Source organism: Oncorhynchus clarkii, chromosome 2, assembly GCF_045791955.1.
Source record: "Oncorhynchus clarkii lewisi isolate Uvic-CL-2024 chromosome 2, UVic_Ocla_1.0, whole genome shotgun sequence".
NCBI lineage: Eukaryota > Metazoa > Chordata > Actinopteri > Salmoniformes > Salmonidae > Oncorhynchus > Oncorhynchus clarkii.
The window spans coordinates 55227105-55248773 of record NC_092148.1 but is presented as its reverse complement, the minus strand read 5'-3'; the positions used below and the strand labels follow the sequence as shown (position 1 = coordinate 55248773).

Here is a 21669-nt window from a genome sequence, read left to right as displayed (position 1 = left end):
TGCTGACAACAAAATCACACACAAATGATCAATGGAAATCAAATTTATCAACCCATGGAGGTCTAGATTTGGAGTCACACTCGAAATTAAAGTGGAAAACCACACTACAGGCTGATCCAACTTTGATGTAATGTCCTTAAAACAAGTCCAAATGAGGCTCAGTAGTGTGTGTGGCCTCCACGTGCCTGTATGACCTCCCTACAACGCCTGGGCATGCTCCTGATGAGGTGGCGGATGGTCTCCTGAGGGATCTCCTCCCAGACCTGGACTAAAGCATCCGCCAACTCCTGGACAGTCTGTGGTGCAACGTGGTTGGTGGATGGAGCGAGACATGATGTCCCAGATGTGCTCAATTGGATTCAGGTCTGGGGAACGAGTGGGCCAGTCCATAGCATCAATGCCTTCCTCTTGCAGGAACTGCTGACACACTCCAGCCACATGAGGTTTAGCATTGTCTTGCATTAGGAGGAACCCAGGGCCAACCACACCAGCATATGGTCTCACAAGGAGAGGATCTCATCTCGGTACCTATTGGCAGTCAGGCTACCTCTGGTGAGCACATGGAGGAAATCAAAGAAATGCCACCCCACACCATGACTGACCCACCGCCAAACCGGTCATGCTGGAGGATGTTGCAGGCAGCAGAACGTTCTCCACGGCGTCTCCAGACTGTCACTTCTGTCACATGTGCTCAGTGTGAACCTGCTTTCATCTGTGAAGAGCACAGGGTGCCAGTGGTGAATTTGTCAATCTTGGTGTTCTCTGGCAAATGCCAAACATCCTGCACGGTGTTGGGCTGTAAGCACAACCCCCACCTGTGGACGTCGGGCCCTCATACCACCCTCATGGAGTCTTTTTCTGACCGTTTGAGCAGACACATGCACATTTGTGGCCTGCTGGAGGTCATTTTGCAGGGCTCTGGCAGTGCTCCTCCTGCTTCTCCTTGCACAAAGGCAGAGGTAGTGTTGCTGCTGCTGGGTTGTTGCCCTCCTACGGCCTCCTCCACGTCTCCTGATGTACTGGCCTGTCTCCTGGTAGCGCCTCCATGCTCTGGACACTACACTGACAGACACAGCAAACCTTCTTGCCACATCTCGCATTGATGTGCCATCCTGGATGAGCTGCACTACCTGAGCCACTTGTGTGGGTTGTAGACTCCGTCTCATGCTACCACTAGAGTGAAAGCACCGCCAACATTCAAAAGTGACCAAAACATCAACCAGGAAGCATAGGAACTGAGAAGTGGTCTGTGGTCCCCACCTGCAGAACCACTCCTTTATTGGGGGTGTCTTGCTAAATGCCTATAATTTCCACCTGTTGTCTATTCAATTTGCACAACAGCATGTGAAATTTATTGTCAATCAGTATTGCTTCCTAAGTGGACAGTTTGATTTCACAGAAGTGTGATTGACTTGGAGTTACATTGTGTTGTTTAAGTGTTCCCTTTATTTTTTTGAGCAGTGTATTAGACAGTTAGAATGTTGCAGTCAAAATGGCTGCTCATTGGCGTAGTAAGGGGGGGTATTTTAAGTGTTAAATACATGGTAGCAGAGGAGACACTGCCACAAAACAAAGTGAAGCAAATGTCAGGAGGCTGCGAGGGATACAATATTAAAGGGTTACATGTAAACAGTACAATTTCGGGGTTTTCTGGTTTCTACAACTCGGCGAGGAAGTGTATGACAAAATCCAAAATGAACGGGTTTAACACCAGAAACAAATGAAAAGCATGCGTCGGCCTTACCACAGTATTGTATAATGACACGCTGGCCGTGGTGCGATGCATACTCCGTGCTGTAAAACCATTGGACAAAGGCCAGGCAGAGCACGCTACGGCCCAGGCCCAGTCCGCTCTGAGAGAGGCATAGGATTAGCATGAAACCCCTTGGGGACCGGACCATAGGGCACGGGCCTGACTGGCCTTTCTTGTGTGTTTGGTATAGCTCCTGATCACAACCAACTGACCGAAGGTTGGGCAGTCCAGCCAGGCTGTCTAAACAGTCCCTTGACCACTCCAAAGGAGACTTGAGCACTGAACACCCCCAGTCTGAAAGGCCAGCTCGTGTGGTTTGGTATTTCAAGGTCATTTAGCAATGAGTCACAGTTACAGATCAAATGAACCGTTGGACGCATGCAATCATGCTCCACTGCTTGTGACATCATTGAAAAAGTAGCTACAGTAGCTGGAAGGAAAAGATTGCTGCTTTTCTTGGACTTTCTATGTTCAGTGGTTGTTTAATGGATGAGTAGCATTGATGATATAGTAACATATTATCTTTATTGTGACCTTCACATTGTAGTAAAAGTGACCTTGTACAGTAACCTAAACTACCGCTGAGGAGCATAGGACAAATTAGACAAAAGCACTCTATATCTAGAAACATGACATTAAAACCTACAACAGAAGTTGATGCTGGATTTGGTTGACTTCCTGGAAACATTGATTTATCAACATGCGCATTTCCTGAATGTCTTTTGGATCCATATTTGATAAATGGATACAGTATGTCAGTATCCCTGGATACCTTTCATTACATTATCTGTATTGGCCAAAAATATATACATAAAGCAGTGGCGGTCGGTGCCATTTAAGATGAGGGAGGACAATTTTTTTTCATGAGAATGGCCTTATTTCTATAACAGCATACTGGATGACTCTCATTCATATTCCATTCACCTAGTTCAATGTAACAGCGATAGGTTTAGGCTACTACATAATATTCAAATGTTCCCTATACCCATCCGGAGGTTGCTACAACAATAGCCTATGAAGGAAAGTTTACAACGTAGGTGCAGATAGGTCGAGAGACAAATATGTGACATTCAATACCGCCTATCACACTCTTGCCTGCATCTAGCTGATATAGGGTGTAATCATTAGTCCAGTATTTGCAAACGAGAGTTTCTATTAGACAAATTAAGGTATGTTAATCCCCGTTTTGTTCCATTTGCTTCCGTTTAAGAAATGTTTTTCAACAGAATTTTTGATCACACGTAAACACAGTTCACTTTCATAGCAGCCACGTTGTATTCCTTCTCGCATCTATGCGCTCTCCTCCTCTCACCTCTTCCATTCGCTTGTTGACTTCAATGCACAACACATCAGCTATATGTGACCAGGCGAAAAAACCTTTCCAAGCCAAACTGATACACACACCCAACATCGTTCTCACCATATTCGCTAATGTAACGTCATAGTCAGCATAGCTAATAGAACTAACGCGTTACTAAACCCACTACAATCATGCAGTAACATTACAATGCACAGTCAGTAAGCAGTTACACCGGTGGGCCCCAGTGGCAATAAATTAGCAATAACAAAAGCTTACCTTGACTTGCAAAATGTCCAGTGTTGTATTGGAAAGTCATAGCCAGCTAGCTAGCATAGCATCCCTCAGTTTGAACAGGGTGTTTGAGTAGGCTAAACTAGCTAGATGCATTTGTTAGCTAAGTAAGTGTAACTAGAAGTGAAAAAAATGAGGAGATCTCTCTCACTATTCCTCTTTTGCTTCTCCTTCATTTTGGAAGATATTCATTTGTTCAAAACTATTGTCTTTCTCTCTCTTTGAGTCAACTACTCACAACATTTTATACACTGCAGTGCCAGATAGCTGTAGGCTTTCATTCTCTGATTATTTTATTGGGTGTACAACATGTCTGTTCATACTGCAATAGTTCTAATAGTCTGGAGGGTGCCCTCTGGAAGTTTTTTAAGTCTAAAGAAGGTGGTGAGAACCATGAGCCTACTATGTTTCGTATTGAAGTCAATGTACCCAGAGGAGGATGGAAGCTAGCTGTCCTCCGGCTACACCATGGTGCTACCCTACAGTATGCTGTTTGTATATGTATTTATTATGGATTATGGATCCCCATTAGCTGCTGGCAAAGCATTACATTACATTACATTACAATACATTCACAGATTTCACAACATACTGTGTGCCCTCAGGCCCCTACTCTACCACATAACTATAGTACTAAATCCATGTGTATGTATAGTGTGTGTGTGTGTGTGTGTGTGTGTGTGTGTGTGTGTGTGTGTGTGTGTCTCTGTGCCAATATTTGTATTGCTTCACTGTCCTCGCTGTTCCATAAGGTGCTTTTTTAATCTGTTTTTTAAATCTAATTTTACTGCTTGCGTCACTTACTTGATGTGGAATAGAGTTCCATGTAGTCATGGCTCTATGTAGTACTGTGTGCCTCCCATAGTCTGTTCTGGACTTGGGGACTGTAAAAGGACCTCTTGTGGCATGTCTTGTGGGGTATGCATGGGTGTCCAAGCTGTGTGCCAGTAGTTTAGACAGACAGCTTGGTGCATTCAGCATGTCAATACCTCTCACAGATAAAAGTAGTGATGAAGTCAATCTCTCCTCCACTTTCAGCCAGGAGAGATTGACATGCATATTATTAATATCTGTAACGGCAGATTTCCTCCTCTTCGTCTGAAGAGGTGTAGCAAGGATCGGACCAATACGCAGCGTGGTAAGGGTCCATGACGATTTTAATAAGAAAAAGCCTGAACACTATGAAATACAAAACAATAAACGAAATAACCAAACCGAAACAGTACTGTGTGGCGACAAACACTCACACGGAAACAAACACCCACAAACCAACAGTGAAACCCAGGCTACCTAAATATGGTTCTCAATCAGGGACAACGATAAACAGCTGCCTCTGATTGAGAACCATATCAGGCCAAACACAGAAATTGAAAAAACATAGAAACACAAACATAGTCTGCCCACCCCAACTCACGCCCTGACCATACTAAATAAAGACAAAACAAAGGAAATAAAGGACAGAACGTGACAATATCAGCTCTCTGTGTACATCCAAGGGCCAGTCGTGCTGCCCAGTTCTGAGCCAATTGCAATTTTCTGAAGTCCTTTTTTGTAGCACCTGACCACACGACTGAACAGTAGTCAAGGTGTGACAAAACTAGGGCATGTAGGACCTGCCTTATTGATAGTGCTGTTAAGAAGGCAGGGCATCACTTTATTGTAGACAGACTTCTTCCCATCTTAGCTACTACTGCATCAATATGTTTTGACCATGACAGTTTCCAATCTAGGGTTACTCCAAGCAGTTTAGTCATCTCAAATTGCTCAATTTCCACATTATTATTACAAGATTTAGTTGAGGTTTAGGGATTAGTGAGTGTTTTGTTCCAAATACAATACTTTAAGTTTTAGAAATATTTAGGGCCAACTTATTCCTTGCCACCCACTCTGAAACTAACCGCAGCTCTTTTTTGAGTGTTGCAATGATTTCAGTCGCTGTAGTAGCTGACGTGTATAGTGTTGAGTCATCCGCATACATAGACACTCTGGCTTTACTCAAAGTCAGTGGCATGTCGTTAGTAAAAATTGTAAAAAGCAAGGGGCCTAAACAGCTACCCTGGGGAATTCCTGATTCTAACTGGATTATATAAGAGAGGCTTCCATTAAAGAACACCCTCTGTGTAACTCTTTATTCACATTATTGCAGATGGTGTAAAGCCATAACACATACATTTTTCCAGCAGCAGACTATAATCGTTAATGTCAAAAGCTGCACTGAAGTCTAACAAGACAGCCCCCACAATCATTGTATCATCAATTTCTGTTGAGGCTACTGTCGACCTTCTTTGCAAGATAATGTGTTTTAATCATTTATTTGCTGACGTGATTATATTTAGTATTTATATACACTGCTCAAAAAAATAAAGGGAACACTTAAACAACACAATGTAACTCCAAGTCAATCACACTTCTGTGAAATCAAACTGTCCACTTAGGAAGCAACACTGATTGACAATAAATGTCACATGCTGTTGTGCAAATTGAATAGACAACAGTGAAAATTATAGGCAATTAGCAAGACACCCCCAATAAAGGAGTGGTTCTGCAGGTGGGGACCACAGACCACTTCTCAGTTCCTATGCTTCCTGGCTGATGTTTTGGTCACTTTTGAATGCTGGAGGTGCTTTCAATCTAGTGGTAGCATGAGACGGAGTCTACAACCCACACAAGTGGCTCAGGTAATGCAGCTCATCCAGGATGGCACATCAATGCGAGCTGTGACAAGAAGTTTTGCTGTGTCTGTCAGTGTAGTGTCCAGAGCATGGAGGCACTATCAGGAGACAGGCCAGTACATCAGGAGACGTGGAGGAGGCCGTAGGAGGGCAACAACCCAGCAGCAGGACCGCTACCTCCGCCTTTGTGCAAAGAGGAGCAGGAGGAGCACTGCCAGAGCCCTGCAAAATGACCTCCAGCAGGCCACAAATGTGCATGTGTCTGCTCAATTGGTCAGAAACAGACTCCATGAGAGTGGTATGAGGGCCCGGTGTCCACAGGTGGGGGTTGTGCTTACAGCCCAACACCGTGCAGGACGTTTGGCATTTGCCAGAGAACACCAAGATTGGCAAATTTGCCACTGGCGCCCTGTGCTCTTCACAGATGAAAGCAGGTTCACACTGAGCACATGTGACAGACGTGACAGAGTCTGGAGACGCCGTGGAGAACGTTCTGCTGCCTGCAACATCCTCCAGCATGACCGGTTTGGCAGTGGGTCAGTCATGGTGTGGGGTGGCACAACCCTCCATGTGCTCGCCAGAGGTAGCCTGACTGCCATTAGGTACCGAGATGAGATCCTCAGACCCCTTGTGAGACCATATGCTTGTGCGGTTGGCCCTGGGTTCCTCCTAATGCAAGACAATGCTAGACCTCATGTGGCTGGAGTGTGTCAGCAGTTCCTGCAAGAGGAAGGCATTGATGCTATGGACTGGCCCGCCCGTTCCCCAGACCTGAATCCAATTGAGCACATCTGGGACATCGCTCCATCCGCTCCATGCACCACAGACTGTCCAGGAGTCGGCGGATGCTTTAGTCCAGGTCTGGGAGGAGATCCCTCAGGAGACCATCCGCCACCTCATCAGGAGCATGCCCAGGCGTTGTAGGGAGGTCATACAGGCACGTGGAGGCCACACACACTACTGAGCCTCATTTGGACTTGTTTTAAGGACATTACATCAAAGTTGGATCAGCCTGTAGTGTGGTTTTCCACTTTAATTTTGAGTGTGACTCCAAATCCAGACCTCCATGGGTTGATAAATTTGATTTCCATTGATCATTTTTGTTTGATTTTGTTGTCAGCACATTCAACTATGTAAAGAAAAAAGTATTTAATAAGAATATTTCATTCATTCAGATCTAGGATGTGTTATTTTAGTGTTCCCTTTATTTTTTGAGCAGTGTATATATATATATATATATATATATATATATATATATATATATATATATATATATATATATATATATATATATATATATATATATATATATATATATTTAGCTTTATCAAAAAAATTATAACTTTTTAAATGTTTTACAATTTCAATTTTTATGAAATTCACTGAGGATGGTGGTCTTCCCCTTCCTCCTCTGAGAAGCCTCCACTGACATAATGTGGAAATAAATTAGTCAAATATAAATAATCAAAATAAAGCTGAAATAAACAGCTGCGTGGCTGTGGAGACACTAGTAGGGAGTGATGATGAACAACTGTATACAAATCAAGTGGAGCGCAGAGGAGAGGGAGACAAGTACTTAGTTAGCTATGTCTGGCAAATTATTGTAATACACTTACAGTAAGAATCCATGGTGTCTCAATGTGTGTGGGTATAGTATGTGTGTGAGGATGTGTGTAGGCATATTGTATGTGCAGGCATATGCAGAAGAGTGCAATATTGCATGCAAGCTTACATACATTCTGTGAGCGCATGTGTGTGACAATATCTAGCATCAGTGTAGACCAACCCAGGGAAGAGAAGGCGTTGTGTGTTTGGCTGTGCTGAGGGGTTGTCGGGTGGAGAAGACACTGTTTTGATTAGCTGTACTAATCCCCTCAGTGACAGGCAGGCAAGCAGGCAGGGATTCTTCATGGGCTTGGCCCGCTCTGGTGGGGCCTGCTGATGCCATGTCATGATTCATGATCATCCCCTGACAAGACAGCCTCTCTCTCTTTCTCTCTCATTCACTCTCTCTTTATCTCCCTCTTTCTCTTGCTCTCCTTTCCCGCTCTCTGCTTATCACCCTACCCTTCACAGTTCTGTCGTGAGCTCCACACGAACCACACAAAGACAACACATAAACTAGATTGCACCTGAAATGGCAAACTATTGCCTAGTATGATTCCTCTTGAAACTAGAAGAACAAAAAAAGATCATGATTTTGGGGGAAATGTTTCCTTAGAAGGGTCCTTTGGAGGAAGGATTGTTGACATGTGTATCTTAAAGCATATTTGAGAAATAATGAATTGGTTTTGGAATATTTGTGATATTTTGGTCTTACAGGCCTCCTTTAAGACTCCATAACGTTTCATCTGTAGTTGCTTTTCTGCTTGTTCTGTAATATGAGTAGTATTTCAATTTCAATAAAAATCTTACATCTATGAATTTTGAAAAATATAAACATGAATATTGAAAACATTTTATTTGGCCAATTTTCCTATATACTCTATGGGAATATCAAAGTTCCACAGTGGGATCTATGGTACTTTATGATCCATTACCAACAGAGTGAATGTCAAAATGGATTCAAAATGGTTGATGATGGAAGTGCAATGATACAAATAAAAGGAGAGCTGTGATTGGTTACATTGCTTACTATGCCAATTTCTCTGTATAAAATGGGCCATAACTTTAAAACTAGCATAGATCCCACTCAGGAACTTTGATATACATGTAGATTATATTTATTTCAAACACTATATTGAAAAATTTGCCAAATCTGACATTTTATATTTTCAATATTCATGTTATATTTTTCAATATCCATAAATGTACGTAAGAAATGTGTGGTTGAAATAAAAAATAATACTCATATTACATAGCAAGCACTAAAGTGTCATATGACACCAACAGCTTTGTGCACCTACCGATGAAACATTATGGAGTTTTAAAGCAGGCCTGGGTAAGGCCAAAATGTCACAAATATTCAAACTTCAATGAACTATTTCTCAATTATGCTTTAAGATACAAATGTCAAATCAATGTGAACAATCCTTCCTCCAAAGGACTTTGTGAAAATTCAGAAAATCATGGTCTTTTTTTTGTTCTAGTTTCGTGAGGAATCACCCTAGTGCACTATACAGTATAAGGTGCCACTTCAGACACATTCCTATACTTAAGCCTCAAGCCCCACTCTTCCACAGTAACACTCTGCTAATATTTGATACACCACGGCCAAATTACACCAGCTACTGTGGAAGACTCCATTGACACAGACACAGACAGGTTTGTTACTCCATGGTTCCCTTCACAGCCCGCCATCTCCATGCCAATAACATCAAAAAATAGGCATTCCAAATTGTTTGGGAAGAATTGAACCACAAGCATTTTTCTACCTGCTCTCTACAATGGTTGGAATCAAGCTGTGGCTTCTGGGCCCTCTGGTCAGTCCAGGGAAGCTTTATATGGACCATTGTTGGTGGTTTTGACTTACTGTCGGATGATACTAGCGTCACCAAAGGATGAGGTTGAGGAACTACCCTGCGATGGTTGGCTCACTTCCCCACTCATTGTGGCCAGAAGGAAAGCTTCGAACCCTTCTGTGGAGAATCTGGAGATGCTACTCCCACCCTCTTTCTTCTCTAATATAGATCACATGTTGCTACTCCAGCTCAGCCCCATCCCTATTCTCATCTTCATTCCCACCCTCAGTACCAGCCCCAGCCAATCCATGGCTACCTTTGCCTGCTAACATGAGCATGACGTGAGCTCAGTCCATCCACACCATGCGTTCACTGGGAGTGGTGTTAAAACAATATTAGTCCCACTGGGAAAGCATGGCCTGGGAGAGGAAGTCAAACAGGGGGAACCACCAACACCACTGGCGAGACCACCATCAATCTGTAGCACACCACACACGCACACATATACACACATCACTACCATCACAACAAGCTGCAGCAGAGGAAAGCCCCTGATTCTGGACCACCACCTGCTCCCTGTGCTGCAGACCACAGAACCACAAAACCCTTGTTTATAAATGGAGTAGCTCTGCAGTCCACCTGCTGGCTTCCAGAATCAATCATCCTATCCTGTCCCTTCAAACAGACGTTGTCCTCAATCTGACCAAATCAGAAGTGCACGTGTGATAGTGCAAGATCGTCTCGGTAATGCATACCTCTTCCTTCACCGTTTGTCTTTCCGAATATGCGTCATCTGATGTGCCAGTGATGATGTCCCAGTCATGACACACCATCAAGCTGGATCTACTTTATCTCTACCTGTAGTGCCGTAAGACACCATGTACTGCCACGACCACACAGCGTCCGTTGTGCGGTCGTGGCAGTACGTGGTGCTGGGCTAGGCCCTGGGCTCCAGGACATTGGATTCGGTGAGTGTTTTATTGGTTGTGATCATGTTTTCTCGAGCATTGGGGGGGGGGGTGTTGTGTTAGCACAGATGCGGCTGGCTGTCAAGGCTGTCACCCAGACGTGACAGAGCTGGGAAAACCTCTCCTATGACACTGATGGATGACTACAGAAGAGTGGTGCGGCTCTCTCGCAGTGTGTGGCTCGTTGTATAGCCAGTGTGAGAGTGGGTGAGACTGTGCGTCACTGTGTGAAACAGAGCCCCAACTCAGAATCATTTCCCCAAAGTAGCAGTGTACCAAACTTAAACGGTTTACGCTGGTCAAAGTGGTCAGTCTATTAAAAGCGGTATTGGTGAATACAAAGGAGGACTTTCCTCTCACTCACAAAGTAGATTCATACGCAACTCGTACGGATAGTTTACATGTCAGCTAGCTACAGAGCTGAGCCACAGTCAGTAGCCAAACAAATCAGAGCAGAGCACCACCGCTGAGCAGAATAAACCAAACTCCATAGCTAATCACGGACACGGACACTTCAAAGCAGACAGTCACTGACCGAAGCCTTTGTCAGCAGAGCACGTCAACATGGCCGACTAAGGCTAACACGTGAGAGCTGCATCCAATAAGCATCCTAGGGTTTGGGAGAGAAGTGGCTCCTCACAAACAGGGCAGCGAGGCCTTTCATGTGGTAGTCAGTTAAAGAACTCTAATGTTCCGCGAGACACTGAGGGCTAGTGGGGGAAATGGAACAATACATTTAACCACATGAATCACAAGGGCCTAAGATGACCTCTGCACACATTGGGCACGCACGCACATACAGACACACACATTCATTCTCACATACGCAAGTCACACACATTCTCTCGCATACATGCACCCGGTTTAACTTCTGAGGAGTGGTGAAGTAAGTACCAAATACCAAAGGATAGTTCATTTATACCCCCAAAAGCTAACCACTGAACTCAACAGATAGTATCTGTACTCTATTGCGTGGTTGTTAGAGTTATGTTTGTGTACGCTTGTGTGTGGGCACCTGTGTGTCTGTGTGACTATACACATATGTATGTGTGCAATGTGAGACCTTGCGTGCGCCCATAGCCTATGAGCTGATGACTGCTTGGCACACTCTCTCCATTTTTTCCCTGCTCAGTTCTGGGAAGAGACAGATGTACGTAGTGACAGGCCATCCCTTCATCCATCAGCACAGTGTGCATCTCTCACACTCTCTCCCACTGTCCCCATCCCGCCATCCTCCCATCGCAGAGCCAAAACATCTAAGAGGGCCAAACTATGTGTCACCGGTACACCCCCGTCCTCTTGGGGCCAGGCTTCGGTTCATCTCCCCCAGAGACGGTGAGCAGCGCTGGATCTTCACCAGACCAGTGGAGGCCACAGTAGAGGGATGGGCTCCTAAACTACAGAGGCTCCACATGCAGTCACACCCATTAGGGCTCCTCTCCTCTCTGTTTTACATGAACAGACTTAGATCTGAGCCTTGATTGCCGCTAGTGTCCATGACTGTCTCAAGGCCTGTATAAGGACTGATATTAGTCATAGACATGTACACACGCACATGGAAAGATATTATGCACATCCAGACTGCTTGATATGCAAAAGTATAAGGCCATCTCTGTACATCATAGCCACAATAATCTGTCAGGGAGAAGAAGGGCTTTGTTGCTGAAGAGGAGTGAAAAAAACATGGCGGTCAATAAGTTCATTAAATGGTGCTTTCCCACAAGTGTGGGACAAACTGTCGCCAAATGTTTGGTGGAGAAAGAAGAGAAAGCCGTCCTTCATTGGTCTCGGAGGACAACCCAAAGGACAGCTCTCTAGAGGGAGACATAAAGGGCCACAGAAGACGCTGACAGCTCCCAAATGCCACCAGAGTGCAAATGTTATTAGAAGTGCGTGTCAGATGTACTTATGTCACAGGAGCATCCTTATGACGGAGAATTTCATGCTTTTCAATCCAAGGCTTCTCTTTCTTCTCCTCCCCACTCTGCTCTCACATGGAGACACATATGCATTTGGTTAAAAAAAGAAAGAAGAAAAAAGCCTTTTCGTAATGCGAAATTAGGTCAGAAAACCACTATTTTTTTGGGTCTCAGAGCAAATGAAATATCCATCCGTCCAGGCCTCGGGACTAGGGAGAACCCTTAGTGGTATCCTGCTATTGTTATTTGTCCCTAGTCATTTGAGGAGTTACTTATACCTTAATAACCAAGTCAAGCGACATATGGCCTAGCTAGCTGCATCCCTTCGCTCCACTCACCCACGATCTGTTCCTAGCCACCTTCCCTCCTCCTTTCTTTCCACTCACCCACAATCATGCCATGCTCCTGTCGTTTGACGATGTCGAAAGAGTTCTGGACGTTTCCCTCCAGAATGTCGAAGACAATGTCAGAGCTGAGTTGGGGGGAGGAGTGCGCCGGCGACATGGTTCTCAGGAAAACGATCTCTGTTGGAAGAAGATAACAATTAGAGACAAAAGAGCTTTACAGAGCTTTAAACCCTCATAATCAGGCTGGGATTGAAATAGCCAGGCTCGTGCCAACTTCTCCTCGGGGGAAGACAATTAAATGGGAGGCGGCTGAGCTCTGGGTTTATTGTGTGCAGAGGGGGTTATGACGGGGCAAATGGGTGTTCAGTGCTGTTGTTCAGTTGGAGGCCCGCAATTCCTAAACACCCCGATGAGGAGCTCATGAGAAACAACAAGGATTTAACTTCCCATGAAGTTGAGGATGAGTGTGTCTGAAACATGCACCACATGTAGGACCAAGTTTGTCTCGGTTTGTCTGTGTGTGATTACAGTGGTCAGTCAGTCAGATCCATCCTAAGTGACACTTAGTCATTGGTTTTGGGCTAGCGGCTAGCCAATACTTGATAGTGTTACCAGTACATTAACCTCATCCCCAGGCTTTGGATGAACACAGCTCAGATATATACTGAGTTTGGGAGGACATGTCTGGTGCACGACATTACAAGTACACTGTCAACAACACTCTTAAGCATTGGCTGATTTTGGGCAAGAGGTAACATAAAAAGGACTACACTTGCAATAATTTTTTTTATATAACATGCAGTGGAAAAAAAACACTGGGTCTGAAAAAAAGAAAGTAAGCTGTAATCCAAATAAGTGTCTGAGATTGCGCCCCTACCTTCTGGCTTGGTGAACTCCCTGAAGGTGGGCAGGGAGATGACGGTGTGGGAGATGGAGTGTACGGGGTCCAGGACACAGCCGATGTCGTTGGGCTGGCATGACTTCACACAGCGGATGGTGTCTGAGCGCTCAACCCTCGCCCTGCTAAGAGAAGAAAAACATGCACACACAGCCTCTGACCTTTAGGGGTGAGACTATAAAAAGCCTTTAGGCACCAACCGCCTTCAGTTCCTCCCCTGGTGGTCACAATGACAGGGCATCCTCTTCAAAGGGAGAAGTACAACCGCACAATCAAGAACTCAGCAGGGCCTGTGAAAAGACCGCTACACAAACACGATCTGTCCGCCGACAGCGGGGGATGCTGGGTATAATGTTCGACATTAAAAAAATTATAAAAATGGTATTGAATGTGGCTAGCAAGAATAATAAAACAATGACGGCCAAAGATCACATAGCAGGCAGATTGTGCCTGCTGGAGGCTTTGGTAGACGTGGATGGTTCAGTTTCTGATATGGTTCAGTTTCTGATGCAACGGTTGTGGGGGTTTTTTGCGGAGAGAAGAGGAGTGAAATATGAAATACTAAGAGGAGATGGGAGAATGATGCACAACCTGCTCGCGGGAAAATATTTTGGATTTGTTGAGCGTGTGTCCCCGGCTTCGTATCTGATAATCTCCTGAGGAGAATTTATGGGACGAGGGGGGTTCTAAAAGTCTCCTAAATTGTGAAGAACATGACTAGACAACTCCCAAGCGCTCCAAGCTGCTCTCATCCCATTATTTAAGACGGTTTATTTCACAGTCTAATCAGTGGCAGCTCAAGGGGAGACCCCGCTGAAACAAACGCCACCCACCAGCATACCTACAACTACAGGGCCGCTACGCTGCCAGGAACCTGTACTGGAATCTGAGAGGAACTGCTTCTTCACCACCAAGCACCAGGGACAGAGCCCCGTCTTTAAATCATCAAGGCCCTGGGGATGACGAGAGAGGTCCTGGTTACAAAACATATCAAAACAAATTCTACAACTCAACGTCAGCTGTTATCTCCTCAGCTTGGTGGAGTGTAAGGATGTATCATGCTCTTCCCAATGAACTCAGCTTCTCTATGAACCTAGTCCAAACAGCCAAAATACCCTATATGCCGCTTAAATAGTCTTGTGTGGATGGGCTTCAAACAGAAGTTTATGCAATGTGCGTCACCCTGTAAGTAGCTGGCCAGTGCCTACATGATTTGGCTCTGGTTTCCAAGAGTAACATGTATAGATCCAGTCAACGTCCACCACTGCTCCAGTATAATATAGAATGTAGCTACATAGTGGTTCATTATCTCTCCTCGTGGGACCTATAGGCAGCAGCTCAACCCCAGGCCAGAACCTGGCTCGGGTTGCACGGCTCCTTACATGGAGAGAGGGGAGAAGCCCCTGACAAAAAGTAAAGCCGCCACTGGGTAGGGGCTTGTAATTAGCAATTAGCGGCTGGGTCCAAGTTTTGCTTTGGTCCAGGCCAAAGCCACAAAATGTTCTCCAAGTTTATAATACTTCGGCCTGCAACAGCGAGAGGAGAGAGCAGGCCCTGGAGGACAGGGCGAATGCTCTGCTCCGCTGGGCCACAGAGTAAATTGACGAGATTATAATGACCCAGGGTGAACTGCCCCTCGCCCAGAGCGGGGTACATCAAAGACAAGACAGCAAGTGGAGAAGAGTGCTAATTATGGCCTGTGTGTGTGTGTGTGTGTGTGTGTGTGTGTGTGTGTGTGTGTGTGTGTGTGTGTGTGTGTGTGTGTGTGTGTGGTGTGTGTGTGTGTGGTGTGTGTGTGGTGTGTGTGTGCGTGCCACAGGAAGGCCCTTGCGTCCCAGTCCTCTCATCTCTCTCTCCAGCTCACGTGGCCCAGAGAGACCCAGCCCTACAGAAAAAAAACCAATACTTCAAGACCAGAAAGGAAAACAGACTGTTGGATGGGATGGAAGTCCTCTGGTCAAGCGCTGCAAAGTTTTCTGGGTAATTATTATTTATAGTCTGCTCATTGATAACGCCCCAACACAAATACAGCAGGGCATCATTCATTCTCCGAGCGGTGATGTTGCTCCGCCACAAATTGTTCAGACCACCGGCCAGAACCCAGATCCCCATAACTCAGTGTCAGAGTAGAGAGGAAAACCTAGTGTTCTGTAGCTGTGTCCCGACCGCCATGTTTTTTTTTATTTTAAGGATATCCCCAATAGAGAGGTGCATCCTTACTGCTCTGACAGGTCAGGAGGAACCTGGTACCCACACATGAATTTACAGTTATTTTAAGCCACAGCCCAGGCAGGCTCTGACTAGTGGCCTAACAGCACGTCAAGCTATTTATACTGTGTGCTAGACATATTTCCTGGTCTTCCACGACTGCATCCCATCACCTGTCACTAGCCCTGCCTTGTATTTGATTCACTGTGTGCTTGGTTTTATACACGCAGTATGCAGTAGAATCTATCTGTGCATTTCACATTATTCCTAAAATATCAATAGGCTGGTGCAGGATGTGAGACTGGTTTAGAATTATGTACATCCAACAATTAACTGCTTCCACCAAATCAACCATGACTTGACAGTGCTAATACGCCATATAAAACATTGATAATCACCTACGGGAATATCACAGTTCTATTAAACAGATGTGCCACTGAAAATACGTTTTTACAAATCACATACTCTTGCCCCATACATTAACTGCATACTTAGGTTCCAGGTCATAGTGCCCCCAGCTATGTAATTCTCCTATTCAAAATGAGATATCTGATGCTGTCCACAAAACATACTATATGTTAGAAAGTAGATCCGGATGGAACGTCTGATTCAATTTATTCAACAAATCAACACTAAGATATTAGGACTACACCATGTAGATGATCATTCACAATACTGTACAGTAATCAATAGGCATCCCCAGGCAACTACCTCAATACCCTGCCCTAGAGTGCCACCTAGTGGCCATTCAAACGCCATACCTCCAACAGAGAACATTACATTTGGCCTGTCTTGCTGGGGAATACATGGAATAAGCTACAGTAATCACAAAAACAAAACAGGAACAAAAACAATGAGACAAATGACAGCTATGCGGCTTTAGGTCTACGTCAGCTGTGTTAGTGTTTGCTTATCGTGGCAGTGTTTGCTCTTTTTTTGCTGTTGTCGTTACAGACCTATTTTTGTTGCTATGCTACTACTCTCTACTCTGGAACGGCATTATAGGGTGCTCCTGGACAACAAACACAAGGACTTTGGCTAGGTAGGTGCTGGTGGTGCCGTAACGCAGCAGTCTCATCTCCAGAGACAGCTCAAAGTCCTGTGGCTCAGTGATGGGCTCCACCACAGCCATCACGCCACCAGAGGGTACTCTCTGAGCGCTGAAGAAGCTGCCCTCGTTGCCGCCGACGATGGCAATCTGGACGTGGTCTCCGGGCACTGTGTTGGACGGGCCCATGCGAAAGACGTTAGTTGGCACAGGGATGTTGGTGGGAAAGGTGAGGTGGTAGTAGGTTATTCTCAGAGGCGAGGCCAGGCACTCGCTAGTCTGATTGCAAAGCAAGCGTTCACAACGACTGTAAGGAAAGACAAGGGCCAGGGACAGAACAAGACAAGACAAAGACGGACAGATAGAACAAACAGAGAAACAGAGAAAATAGAGAGGTATAAGTTTGATTTGCCGTGCACGGCATGCTGCTAGCTGGGTGGGGCTAGGTTGGTAGGGACAAAGTCACATCAGAATCAGCAGCCTCATGTGTTTCTGTGGAACGGCAAGTGTCACTCTGCCCCCTGTCGGGTCATGCAAGAACATATCAAAGCAAAGTATTACATTTCGTCACTCAACTGCCTGCATTAACACGGAATATAACAGAACATGCTTTAACTGAATCCTAACTGATTGTGCATCAACATTGGGCATGCACAGCGTCCATACAGAGGTAGGAGTTGGAGATGGGGTTTAGGTTGAGTATATACTATAGAGCAGTGGCCATAAAATAACTGGTGCCTGATCCACACTATGCCGACCCGACCATGCCGTGCTGGCTCTGATATTTTTATTTTCACATTATCATTTCCATCCACATCCTGGATGTGTAACCAGGCCAGCCCAGTAATGCTTGACTCGGCTCAGTAGAGTGAAAAGGCTTATGTTCTCTTGACCAACAAGGAGTTCCCTGAAATCATGAGAATTTAACTGAGAACTCCTTACCTGACAAGCTTGTGACGTTGGCCATACTAACGTACTGCATACTTCAACTGCATACGACACAGTAAATCAAGTAAAGTTGAAATGACAGAGTAAAAACATTTAGAGTTAAATTCACTCTACTGGATTTAACCCTGAACAGAGTGATACGCTCCCGGGAGTTAGTGTTGATAACTGGAGTTAATTGGGACGGAGTACTTTGAACTCCATTAACAGTAACCAGAGACAGGGAGTTAAAACTAGTGATGCAGAACAAAGCTTCTTGAAGCATTGAGGTTTTCCAGACAATTCTGTCGAAAATAGGTTGTTTACTCAAGGCATTGATCAACACAGTGTACACTAGTGGCACCTGCTGGTCAAAACCACCAAACCAATCAGGTGGTTAAACTAGTGATGTTACATTTAATACCGGAGCTCCGAGGCATGTGTCAAAATCGCTAAGCAGTGTACTTCGAAGCAGTGTGCCGATGCCTGTATCGCATTACCAGAAGCACGTGATCAATGACGTCCGAAATGTCGCTTTGTCGGACAACCACCTGATTGGTTTGGTAGAAGACAAAAAGATTATGCTGTGTATGCACTACAGTGTGTGGGACGTCATCTATAATCACTTGGCTGCTCTAAATTCTTTTGACCAGCAGGTGCCACTAGTGATCAATAATAAACCTATTTTCGACACAATTGGCTGGAAAACCTCAATACTTCAGAAAGCTTTGTTTCCCCATCACTAGATAAAACTATGGAGGTATCCACAAATGTGGGAGTTATTGTCATATTTCTCAGCATGCTCTGTTGCAGGTACATTTTTTTGAATTGTTTGTTTCAATATCTGTGTTTTCACCATAATTATTTCTGATCCACACAATGTTATATGTAACATACATTTTCCTAAACTAATCTAATCTGTAAGTGGTTGGATTTATTGCAACTCTTACTGAGAAGGCTTCTCCAGTTTACTTTATGTAGGTAGTCTCTAACAACAGTGCTCTTCTCCCTGCTCTGACATGCATTCTGAATGCAAGCCAAATCAAATCAAATGTTATTTGTCACATGCGCCAAATACAACAGGTAGTAAAACGCTGTTTAGAGTTTAAAAAAAATAAGAAGTTGTGGGTGATGTAAAATTGCTGGACAATCCTCACTTTAAAATCTATACCAACAAAGATTGGATGTCATATTGCAAGCTACCTTTATATGACACGTTAATATAACACCCTGAAATGTGCCCATGTAAACCTCCAAATAGTGTTGAGTTTGACGACACAGGAGTTGAATTAACTCTAAATAATGAACTTTAGAATAACGAACACCCCTGTAGAGAGTTATAAAAGTAACTGATTTATTTTCAATTAATACTGTACAAAGTGAAACGCAATGGCGTAGAGTTAAATATCAACGTTAACTTCAGCAAATACAACTGTGAAAAAATAACTGTTGCCAGAGTACGTTTTATTCTTTTAGACTGGTACCAAATGTTGTATGTGGCAGAGTAAAAATGCATTCAATTACAGTTAACTTTACTCTGTCATTTAAACTGTGTACGTACTCATCGTCACATGCTATTTAGCACATACCGTTTAGTAAAAAGTATGCAGTATGACACGGCCGCTGGGCAGGTGGGGCGGGGCCGAGTGTGGGTGGATATTTTTTTGCATCGCATTAACCAGCCTGATAATAGCTAAATTCCAATTAGATTAATTTCTCTAAGCTCTGAATAGATTAAGAATGGCTTTACAGGCCTATTCAGGTTGGTTATAGGCAGACTATCATATTCGACCTATACCGTAGCCCATATAGCCCATCTAAAAAGGACTAAAGACAGAAACCGATAATTTGGTTTCATGTTAACATATTTATTAGTGAAACCATATGTGCTGTAACACATATAAATGAAATTAAACAGCCTAGAACACACCCTAAAACGTTTCCTATGTTCAAATCAAAATGCTATTGGACCGAAAAACGTGGACAAATTCAGAACCGCTGGACAGCAACATAATAAACTGAAGCACTGATCATTGGGAACGAGATCTGAATGACTGCTAAAGGCTTGAATAATTAAATAGGTAGCCTAGCCTACAAAAACAAAAAACAATCCAGACGTTCAAATCAAAAGGCCTGATTAACATGACATCAGTACCGCAGCCACATCCCGAATCCCCGGTGCCGACACATTCAGAAATAAAATAAAATGCAATTGTATTGGTCACATGCGTCAAATACAACAGGTAGAACGCTTACTTACAAGCCCTTAATCAACAATGCAGTTCAAGAAATAGTTTAGTTTCACTAAATAAAATTAAAAACTAAAAACTTACAATAAAATTACAATAACGAGGCTATAAACAGGGGGTGCCGGTACCGAGTCAATGTGCGGGGGTACAGGTTAGTCGAGTTAATTTGTACATGTAGGTAGCGGGAAAGTGATAATTCATAGATAATAAACAGTGAGTAGCAGCAGTGTAAAAACAAAGGGAGGTGGTGTCAATATGTAAATAGTCCTGGTGGCCATTTGATTAATTGTTCAGCAGTAATATGGCTTGGGGGTACAAGCTGTTAAGGGGCCCTTTGTACCTAGACTTGGCGCTCTGGTACCGCTTGCCTTGCGGTAGCAGAGAGAACAGTCTATGACTTGGGTGACTGGAGTCTTTGACATTATTTTGGGCCCTTTGACACCACCTAATATATAGGTCCAGGATGGCAGGAAGCTTGGACCCAGTGATGTACTGGACCGTACGCACAACCCTCTGTAGCGCAGTACGGTCGGATGTCGAGCAGTTACCATACTAGGTGGTGATGCAACCTGTCAGGATGCTCTCGATGGTGCAGCTGTGGAACTTTTTGAGGATCTGGGGACCCATGCAAAATCTTTTCAGCCACCGGAGTGCCCTCTTCACAACTGTCTTGTTTGGACCATGATAGTTTGTTGGTGATGTGGACACCAAGGAACTTGAAACTCTCGACCCGCTCCATTACAGCCCCGTCGATGTTAATTGGGACCTGTTCGGCCCTCCATTTCCTGTAATCCACGATCAGCTCCTTTGTCTTGCTCACATTCAGGGAGAGGTTGTTGTCCAGGTACCACACTGCCAGTTCTCTGACCTCCTCCCTATAGGCTGTCTCATCGTTGTCGGTGATCAGGCCTACCACTGTTGTGTTGTCAGCAAACTTAATGATTGTGTTGGAGTCGTGCTTGGCCATGCAGTTGTGGATGAACAGGGAGTACAGGAGGGGCCCCAGTGTTGAGGATCAGCGTGGCAGATGTGTTGTTGCCTACCCTTACCACCTGGAGGCGGCCCGTCAAGAAGTACAGGATCGAGTTGCAGAGTGAGGTGTTTAGACCCAGGGTCCTTTTTGTGGGCACATGGTGTTGAACGCTGAGCTGTATTCAATGAACAGCATTCTCACATAGGTGTTCCTTTTGTCCAGGTGGGAAAGGGCAGTGTGGAGTGCGATTGAGAGTGCATCATCTGTGGATCTATTGGGGTGGTATTCGAATTGGAGTCGGGATGATGGTCTTGATGTGAGCCATGACCAGCCTTTTAAAGCACTTCAAGGCTACTGACGTAAGTGGTAGTGGTAGTCATTTAGTCAGGTTACCTTCACCTTCTTAGGCACAGGGACTATGGTGGTCTGCTTGAAACATGTAAGTATTACAGACTCAGTCAGGAAAAGGTTGAAAATGTCAGTGAAGACACTTGCCAGTTGGTCCGCGCATGCTCTGAGTACATGTCCTGGTAATCCGTCTGGCCCCGCAGCCTTGTGAATGTTGACCTGCTCACATCGGCTATGGAGAGGAACACATTGGCTATCATCAGAAACAGCTGGTGCTCTCATGCATGCTTCAGTGTTGCTGGCCTCGAAGTGAGAAAAAAAATGCATTCAGCTCATCTGCTAGGCTTGCATCACTGTGCAATCAGCGGCT

The 21669-nt window shown here is 44.6% G+C and overlaps 1 protein-coding gene across 3 annotated transcripts in view; it reads right to left on the bottom strand.

The window, feature by feature from the left end:
* LOC139370102 (fibulin-1-like) overlaps positions 1–21669 on the bottom strand; it is a 50614-nt gene that overhangs the window by 7264 nt on the left and 21681 nt on the right. The window contains exons 15-16 of one of the 3 annotated variants that reach the window (XM_071109424.1): positions 13529–13674; positions 12691–12828 (exon numbers count right to left, since the gene is read on the bottom strand). In XM_071109424.1, coding sequence (XP_070965525.1) covers positions 12691–12828; positions 13529–13674 — 284 coding nt within the window. Of the gene's footprint in view, positions 1–12690; positions 12829–13528; positions 13675–16355; positions 17113–21669 lie in introns of those variants that run through there. The other 2 variants (XM_071109431.1, XM_071109439.1) reach the window with 2 other exon arrangements.